General features: G+C 46.3%; 1 protein-coding gene across 1 annotated transcript; it reads right to left on the reverse strand.

The window, feature by feature from the left end:
• Positions 1-618: 618 nt before the first annotated feature.
• On the reverse strand, positions 619-9,154 carry SFRP2 (secreted frizzled related protein 2). Its single transcript, XM_026499504.4, has 3 exons — positions 8,369-9,154; positions 5,846-5,926; positions 619-1,791 (listed from the first exon to the last, which is right to left on the reverse strand). The coding sequence occupies exons 1-3, from the start codon at positions 8,865-8,867 to the stop codon at positions 1,487-1,489; spliced, it is 885 nt and encodes a 294-aa protein (XP_026355289.1). The 5' UTR covers positions 8,868-9,154; the 3' UTR covers positions 619-1,486.
• Between the last annotated feature and the right edge of the window lie 376 nt (positions 9,155-9,530).

The following is a 9,530-nucleotide window of genomic DNA, read 5'->3' on the forward strand; positions in this document are numbered from 1 at the left end:
TGTCCTCATGCACGTAATAGAATTTCAATAATAGAATAGAATTCTTAATAGAATTTCCCACATAAAATAATGAAGCACTTGGATGGACATGTTATGGGTGGATGTCTGTCTGTCCCCTTCTCACCCCAGCGCCCATTTTTCACCATCCCTTCACCACCCCCTGCCTTCCAGTGGTTATTCTTCAAATCAGGGCTCTTTAAAGGTTAGAGTTTAAATGGAGAAGGAACTAACATTCTTGCAATGGTTCTTTTCATTCCAAAAATCTCAGGAGACGAAAAGCACAACTGTAAAGCTCACGAACCTTAGGTTTGGAGTAGTGTCCCCACACGGCTGCAGCTGAACTGCTGAGCAGGGACAGAAGCGGGGAAAAGTCCTTTGCAAAGCCTGCAAATCTCTGCCTCCCCACAGGTCTGCAGCAGTAAAGTGTGCATGAGATGTGAGGCACAAGGCAGCAGCCAGGTGGTGTGCGGTGGGGGCTGCGGGGGATACTTTGGAGTCACTTGAGAAACAGACCCTTCAAATTGCAGGAGGGCTGGGCCTCAGCAGAGGGGAGGCGACCACACTTGTACATGGCCTTCCCATTTCCTTCCACTAAGAAGAAAAGACAGAAGACAGGCAGTAGGTAAAACAGGATGTAAAGTTTATATACAAGAATATAATGTTTATCTGAAATATTTACAGTGTTGGTTAAAGCAATATTTTTACAACTTTGTAAGGTCAACTACTATGTATATTACAGGTAAGCTACAATGGTTTAATTTGCAAAATTAAGTAAAAAAGTGTTTTAAACAAAGCTTAAAGTACTCAGGTCAATTATAAAATCTGTCTGTTTTGCCCTTTATTCAGAGAACTCATGCTAGGATGGCTAATGTGCTTTTGATAAATGGAGGTACTCTACCCAGAAATGCAGCACATGCTACTGTGCTAGTTCCCAACGAGGGTGTGTAATGCCAGGTGAATTATTATACGACTTAGGCTCTGAGTCTCAGGCTGGAGCTGAGAGATGTCGAGATAACAGCCAGCTTTATCTCAACGAGGTTCGTGACCCACAACGGTTTGGGCCACGTAGAAAACATGAAGCCATTTGCACGTTATGGCAACCTCAGCGGAAAGTGAAAATCAGTTGACCCAAACCAAACAGAAAAACAACAACAACAAAATCAGACCCAAGTCACAGCTGTACCTATTCAAAACTAAAGTGAGCTGGTTAAAAACTTCATAAAAATATTCATGATTTTATTAGTTTGAACATTTCTACAAGATCTGGGTGGGTTTTTCCTGTATGTGAAAATAGCTATCCATGCCTGAGGCCTCCTAAGGCCGTATAAGTCAGGAGATGCCAGGGGTGCAAACGTGCAAAAGGCAAGGGGAGCTGCTCCAGGCTGGGGCTGGAGCCGCAGGGCCTGTGCTTGGGAAATGAGAGCTGAGGACCCAGAGCGGAAGTGGTCCGCCTGGCCCTGGAGCTGGCCCGGGGAGGGGGGGCAGACTAGCACTGCAGCTTGCGGATACTGCGTGAGATGCGCTTGAACTCTCTCTGCCCCTTCTGCCACCGCTTCACCGAGGTGATCACCAGCTCCCCACCCAGTTTCTGTCCCATGACCAGATAGGGCGCATTGATGTCATTCATCTCCTCGCAGGTGCACTGCAAGCTGTCTTTGAGCCACAGCACCGATTTCTTCAGGTCCCTTTCAGACACGCCGTTCAGCTTGTAAATGGTCTTGCTCTTGGTCTCCAGGATGATTTTGGTATCTCTGTTGATGTAGGTTATCTCCTTCACTTTTATTTTCAGTGCTACGAAGACAAGAGGGGACAGAATCACGCCAGTTGGAAGAAGGGAATGCGGTATAGAGTGGGAGCTTTCCTCACCCCATTCTGGCCGAGTATTTGTGTGAGTTGGCCTGGGGGAGGGAAGAAGAGCTTCCTGCAGCTAATGAGACTGGCAGGGGCAGCAGGTGGGGGGCTGAGAGTCGGGGGGGCAGCAGGTGGCTTCATTTCTAAAGCCTCAAAGGGCTTGCCAGGCACTTTATTTCAAATCAGCCATCCTTTCAAAAATCTCTTTGCGGGACTCAATTAACTTTTCTTCCTCGCCCTTGTGTTCTTGTGTTGTACGTAGGTTGCATGTGGTTTGCGCCCTCCTCAACAATTGACTTCCCCTATTGGAAACTTCAGCCTGAAAAGAAATGCCTGACTCTTAGGTGAAACGTGATCCTTCTGTGGCCATAAACTTTAAACTCAGTTTATTACGTTGGAGAGGTTTTTGGACAAACCTGTAAGGAAATTATATCACACAATCATTGTTTTCTAAAGAACAGACTACAGGGAAGGAGAATTGATCTTACAGCAGCTGCATTTGATTTGGTAAAGCAACTAGGAGAAAAAATATCCAAGACTGTAAGAGCACAACATGTTTAGCTGTAAAAGTGTTTTTCTGAAGATCTCATTCTCATCTGCTATCATTTGCCTGTCCAAGGCCAAGGCATTTACAGATATATGTACCGTTTCCAAAATGGATATGTAGACCACTAGAATGCTAAGACCAAAAGTAAGTGGTTCACTATGAAAGACACATTTTACGGTCATGAACAGTCTGCTTTGGGAAAGAAAACCCTACAAACATACGTGCTGGCATTAAATTTCAAGACTCCATGAAGGCAGGGAAAGGGTAGAATTTTAACATTGGAAAGGATCATCCGGTTGAAATCTCTTGTTGATACACAAAGCATTTGTGTATCAACACAAAGCATTTGAAATCCGGAGAAGTTAGTGACTTACATGAGGTCATCCAGTTAGGTTGTGTCCTGGCTAAGTCTAGTTGTCAGAATGCTAGTCCCCAGAGCTCCTCCTCTAACGCTGCTGTGTTCTCTTAAATTTCTGGTCCTGTTTGGGACATGAACATGCCCAGTCGTAATGCAGCCTAAGACTCCTAATGACATTGAGAAGTGTTCCATGTAGATGACGTGTGAGTGGCACTTCCTGACTTTGATGGAGTTTAATGCATTATTTAAATTGGTCATAGAGGAAGAGGGTTTGTGTGTGTTTGTGTGTGTATAACTGCTCTGGGGGCCTCCCCCCACCCCCCCTCAGAAAGGGAATTGGACTAACCATGGCTGTTCCAGCCAACCAGGAAATGACTGAAGCTCAACCGGATAAATCCAGGATGCTGTGATTTGGCCAGCCATTAGTTTGTCTGATGTGCTTCTAAACTGTAGTACTGAGTTCTCAGGGTTTATGAGACTGAAGTCATGGCACAAGTCACATGGAGAGGTCACATGTGCCTGACGCCTCTGCGTAAGGGCTGGGGTGGGAAAGTTACATGGTGGGAGAAGTGACTATATGTTACACAGATGGAGCTTGTGTGATCGAGCAGCTGGTCAAATTAAACATTCGTGTGCTCCACACATCAGAAAACCATTACTTTTAACCAGGAGGAAGATTTATTCCTTATCTTTTTCTTGCTATAAAATAATCAACTTTGCAAAAGCTCACCATGGGAAAACATCAGGCATTTCCTCCCTGGATTTTCAGTTGGGGCCAAATATAGGGTATCAAAGCCCTAAAATAACTTTTCTTGCCCTGGAAGATGTGAGTGGGGCTGCAGGAAGTGGTAGGAGGCTGGGGTAATGTTACTACCTGACCCAACCACAGGCTGGTTACACAGGCAGGCAGGCGGCTCTGGGCTATTCTTTCAGTCCTTTTACCCTTGCAGTAAGGAGGCCTTCTACCTTTTCCCTGTACTTCAGGAGTGCAGTGGGGAAAGAGCGTGATGCTTTCGTGGATGACTTAAGTTAAATAAATTAGATTTCTACCCTTGTTGCTTCTATCCCTTCATTACTTCCCAAAGTATAGAGGCAATATAGAATACTGCTTATAAACCAGGAGTATGTGACGCACCTCCTACAATTCAGGTTCATTATCCCTTCTGGGACAGAATTAATGTACGGAAATAGAAAACATACCTGCGAGGTCATCTGTGTGTGTGATACCTTAAATGTGATGATATCCATGTTGTTTGAAAGGCTTTCTCCTCTAAGGAGGGAGAACAGTAGGACAGACACACACACACACACACACACTCTTTTTTGGGGGGCCTAGGTCTTGATAGAGCATCCTTAGGAAGTGGGTCTTTTTTAAGGGAAGCCATAAAGCAAGTATTAATATGTGTGTGTATGTGTGCACTTGCCCTACTTTTCAATCATTTTAGGGCCCCATGACATATAACCAACTTTTTCATGGAAAGTCAGGAGAGAGATCTGGATTAAATCTAGTGCAAAGGACATAAGCTACCAGAAAAAATGATATTTTATATACATTTTAATGTACATTTTATTAAAATTATATTTTTCTATTTTTCCCTTAATCAAATCTTGTAGCATGGAAGCTCAGAAGTGTGTTTTGGTAAGTCTCTGGAGATTTGAGATTGCTGCTACCAGCGTGCCTGGCCTTCTAGTATTTACAGTTGTATATATTTAAATACAGACATTCGAAACCCTATCATCCCGTTTGTGGTTCTTCCTGAGGGGACAGATTGGTTAGGACTTAGGATTGCCTCCTTTCTTTTTCCCTTCCTTGGCAGTGTAAAGTTTTCCTAAAGCTATGGCGGTTCTAGGATTGGCTAAAGTTAACTCCAGGGCTCTTCTGGAAGAGACCCAGGGTTGTAAGGAACAGTGATTGGGTTATTTTCAGAGTCTCAGGGACCTGATCAGGTCTGAGATTGCTGGGATGGTAAGTTGTAAGGAGAGAGTGAAGGCAGCCCCAGCAGTGAGTGCTGAAGTGATTTCTCTCCGTTTCAAGGACTTTGTTGAGTACACAGAGATGTTAACACAGATCCGTTAGACCCCATTATTGTTTGATAGGACAGGGACCGTATCTGCTTACCAGTAAGTTCAACCTTCTGCCTGAATACTTTTAAAGGATACCAGCCTCTCAAAAACATCAAAAGGTGCCCACCCTTGGAATGGGATGAAGATAAGAATGTCCCAGTGAAACTCTGGGTGAAGTTCATGGCCACTCCTGACTCCAAAGTTAGCACTGATTCTATGTCTAGCTTGGTTCCTGCCCTCACATCGGAGCCCTCAGGACAGTAGAGAGGTGCTGATGAAGCTCTGTGTGGACAGTCTCCACTCCTCTTCCCTCTTAAATACTCTCTTAAGAGTAGTGACCTACATGCTATGAACCTAGATAACAAATCACACACATTATTGTCCTCAAGCGCTATGTCATCATGGCACCTTTCATGTATTTTGCCAGTATAAATTCCTAAACTGTATTTTTTTCTTCTTTTAAGTTTAAAGAACTCCTCCCCCCAAATTATTAACCAATACCTTGGATGTATCACTAGTCACATAGTTACTAGTGATGGAACACAAAGGAGCAAAATGTTATGGGCTATGAATAAGGTAAAAACATTTGATGCTGGACTAAATTTTTATTTTTGGCTAACTTAATGCCTTGCATCTGTTTTGCTGGGGCTAATATTTACATGGTTCTATTCCTGGTACGTATATCAAGTGACTGAAAGAGAACATGGCCCAAAATTATGCTTATTGGCAAGAAAAAGCCAAAGTGAAATGAAAAATGTGCCATCGAAAATTCCTAATTTGAGTAATTATCATTATTTGATTATTGCTTAACAGAACAACGAATCTCATCTAAGAAAATACAACTCAGGGCAAGATAGTTACATAGGGAGGCAACTGGGATACAGCAAGTTAGAGGACTTTGGGAAAGATGAGCTATGATGGTATTTCACCCAAGTCTTATCCAGTAACATCTTAATGATCTGTTCCTTTAAGTTAAATAAAACTTTGAATGTGAAATCTTTTGTTGTTGGTGGTGTATTACTTACCAAAATCATTTTTACAAAGGGTTTCCATTATGTCGTTGTCATCCTCATTTTTATTTTTGCAGGCTTCACATACCTTTGGAGCTAGAAATGTGAAAAATTAGTAAATTTGCTTACAGGGGGACAGCAGGTGGCCTTTGTAAACAACTCAAAGGGGCTTATCCAGATAAGAATAGCAATTGTGCGGGGGAAGACCCCAGTTCCTGCCTCCTTTTTAAAGGATTACTCATTCCTAAGAAAGTATTCCAGGACTCCTGTTTTTTGATGGGCAAAACAATAATGCCTGTAGTTGTGTTTAATAAATGACGAATCACCCCCCTGCCCCCTCCCAAAAGGGTGTTGTGGGCAGAGTGTACAGAGGGCTTTGGTTTTTTAGCTCTTCCTCCCCACCCCTGAGACAAAATCTGTCTCTGAAAAAGTTGTTCCCAAAGCCTCTCTGAAGAGAACGCCCCAGAAGAACCTCGAGGGGGTTTTGGAAAATCAGTTACCACAAAATATGGCCACAGGATTGTCTTTTTCAGCTGCAGGACACCAAGGCAGCTGTCTCTGCTGGACTCTTCCAAAGAGTTGTGTCTCAGAGAGGTCCCTTCAAGATATTCTCAAGTCTGGACAGGGAGAGGTGGCCAGTGCTGTGGGGGTTATGTAGGGCCTCTTCTGTCTCTGGAAACACACCTCAGCAACTACAGCAGCCTGTCCTCACTGGTTCTGTATCCCCCCCCCCCCCCCCCCCCACCCGTGTGCTTTCTGTCAAGTGTGCGGCTGAGTTAAGCTGCTTTATTTCATTGTTATCTGCCTCCCTGGTGCAAGTTCTTCTTGCTCCTCTTTGTCCACTTCAAACTCTCAAAAACCAAACAATCCCCCACCCCCAAAAACCCCAAATCAAAAAACAATCAGCCAAACAAAAAACCCAAAGCTTTTTCTGAAGTGAATCATAATTGAAGCAAACTGTCTATGGGGGTCTAACCAAATGTAGGAATATATGCTAGCACAAGGATCAGGGAGCCTACTAAAGGCTCTTCTGAAAGAGTCTGATGGGGGGGGGGGAGAAAACATACTATTCCCTTTCTTGCATTTATAAATGTGCTAATGCTATGTCTAAAATTAGGTAAAATTGGATTTTCATTAATATGAAATTGAATTTTCACAGAAAAAAAACTGTGACTCATGATGTAAGAGATATGTATCAAATTAGAAAAACTGCAGAGCATAATTTGAAGACCATAAACTTTTATTTTGAAGGGGGAAAATGGCGATTTGGAGAAATGTAGTTTATAATGCTGGTGCTGATGGTGGAAAGAAATAAAAACAAAAGTTAACACACATAAAACTGTCCTTAATTCCCCTCACTCAAACAAAATGAAACATTTCCAATTAGGAGCTCTAGGAATGTATATAAAATGTTACTAACCTGTATTGGTTGGTCTGTGGTATATGTTGGACAAATGTTTGAAATATGCCAAACATTTGCAATAAATTAGAAATCTAACCAATAAGATGATTGCAAACTCGAGGTGCCTGCCAGGAAAGATTGCTAAACAACTGTGCATTTTCTTTAACCAATGATGGCTATAGGAAAACAATTAAAGATTCAAAGAGAGAGGCTGCTGGAGCCCTGCAAGAGATTAGGAAGCCCCCTTTCCATCTCAGGGGGACCCGAATCAGCTCAGACACAATGTGTATGTTTTTCTTTCAGGAAGAATATCAAGAACCCATGAGGTTTTCATTGCTTTGATGGTTTTTGCACAGAAACTCCCCCTCTGTTTTCTAAAAACCTGGGAAACTCTCTTTTGCACGATTTTCTCCAGTTAATCAAAACCACTCTTAAGATACAAGCTGATTAGTGATAGAAAAATGATTCCTGGAGATTCTCTGTATGCCGCCTTCCTTAGATACCCGAGCAGGACAACCAGTGGTCAATTTTCAACATGCTCCGAGCCAGTCCGGCTTTTATTTTCAAAAACCTAAGCTGGCAAAGAACAACAACAACAAATACCTTAAAAGACTATCTGTGCGTCTTGGCTACCCTGCCTGTACGGGGATGTTTCCGTGCCTAGAATCCTGCCCGGTGGTAAGAACGTGTTGCATGAGACTGAGCGAGGAGCCTCTGGCCAGCGTGCTCACTACCAACTCCACACAGGACCACTTCCAACGCTCTCAGAATCGTGGCCCCAGGGCTAACATCTTTAAAAATATCTATGTATCTCCAAGGAAAAAACGCCTTTCAGTTCTTCGTTTTCTTTTTTCTTTTAACGGTCTCTAAGAAAGCAACTGGTATAATTCGGAAGATAATGAGAGCCTGGGGTGTGTGTGTGTGTGTGTGTGTGTGGTGTCTCAAGTTTGTCACGATGACACACGAGGGCAAGAAAAGCCTCTGTCCCGCCTGGGACTGGCACCCTAGGCGGCGACACATCGGGATGTGGGGCGTGGGCCACGAGATTCTCCCCAGAAAGCCTTAGCTGATCTGGGTGTGGACGGGGAAGTGGGGCTGGGGAGGGGGCTGGGGAGGAATACCAGGGAAAGGCTTACCTTCCTCGGTGGCCGGCAGGAGGTGGTCGCTGCTAGCGAGAGGTATGCAGAGGTCGTTGTCCTGGGGGAAACGGTCGCACTCGAGCATGTCGGGCCAGGGGAAGCCGAAGGCGGACATGACTGGAGCGCAGCGGTCCTTCACCTGCACGCAGAGAGAGTGGCACGGCTGGATGGTTTCGTCCAGGTCATCGAGGCAGACAGGGGCGAAGAGCGAGCACAGGAACTTCTTGGTGTCCGGGTGGCACTGCTTCATGACCAGCGGGATCCAGGCGCCCGCCTGCTCCAGCACCTCCTTCATGGTCTCGTGGCCCAGCAGGTTGGGCAGCCGCATGTTCTGGTACTCTATGCCGTGGCACAGCTGCAGGTTGGCCGGGATGGGCTTGCAGTTGCTGCGCTTGTAGGAGAAGTCGGGCTGGCCGAAGAAGAGCCCGCGCGCCGAGCCCAAGCAGCAGTGCGAGGCGAGGACGAGCAGCAGCAGCGAGCCAGGGCCCTGCGGCATCGTGGGCGCACTACCCCCGCGGGGCGGAGAGCGGAGCCGGGGAAGCGGGAGGCAGCCGGGGCTGAGCTCGTCCCGACCCGCTCGCTCTGCTCGGCGCGGCTAGGGGGCCTGGAAAGCGGGCGGCCAGGAGACCGGAGCGCCGGGACGCCGGGCGCGGGGAGGACTGCGCGGGAGAGGCGCTGTCCGCTTGGCTTCGTGCAGGAAGCCCGACCTCAGCTTCGGGGGGCTCCGACCCGGGGGAGCAGAGTGAGCCGCTGCTGGGGCCCAGCCAGAGTTTTCTTCGCCTTTTTTATGCAAATCTGGAGGTGGGGGGAGAAAGGGAGGAGCCAGTGGAGAGTAATCCGAGGAGGGTTGGTCACTACTCTTTTGGTCTGGTTTTCCGTTGAGAATGCCCCTCACGCACTCACTGGAAGGAAATTCTGCCCCCACCCCCTTCGGATGCTGCTGATCGTGTGCTCCAAGACTGCTTGAAACAACAAACAAACAAATAGACAAGCCTGGCAGTTGCGCCCACCAGCGGGCGTGAGGAGCGCGGGCTGCAGGAGATGGGGGTACGGCGGGGGACGCAATGGGCTGCCTCGCCACCAGGTCCTGGCGGGAACGCGCTCCGCCCCCCGCGAGGCCCAGGTCGGGGTTTGTTTGACCCCAGCCTGAAGTTTCTGC

This window comes from Ursus arctos, unplaced genomic scaffold (assembly GCF_023065955.2).
Source record: "Ursus arctos isolate Adak ecotype North America unplaced genomic scaffold, UrsArc2.0 scaffold_11, whole genome shotgun sequence".
NCBI classification, from domain to species: Eukaryota; Metazoa; Chordata; class Mammalia; order Carnivora; family Ursidae; genus Ursus; species Ursus arctos.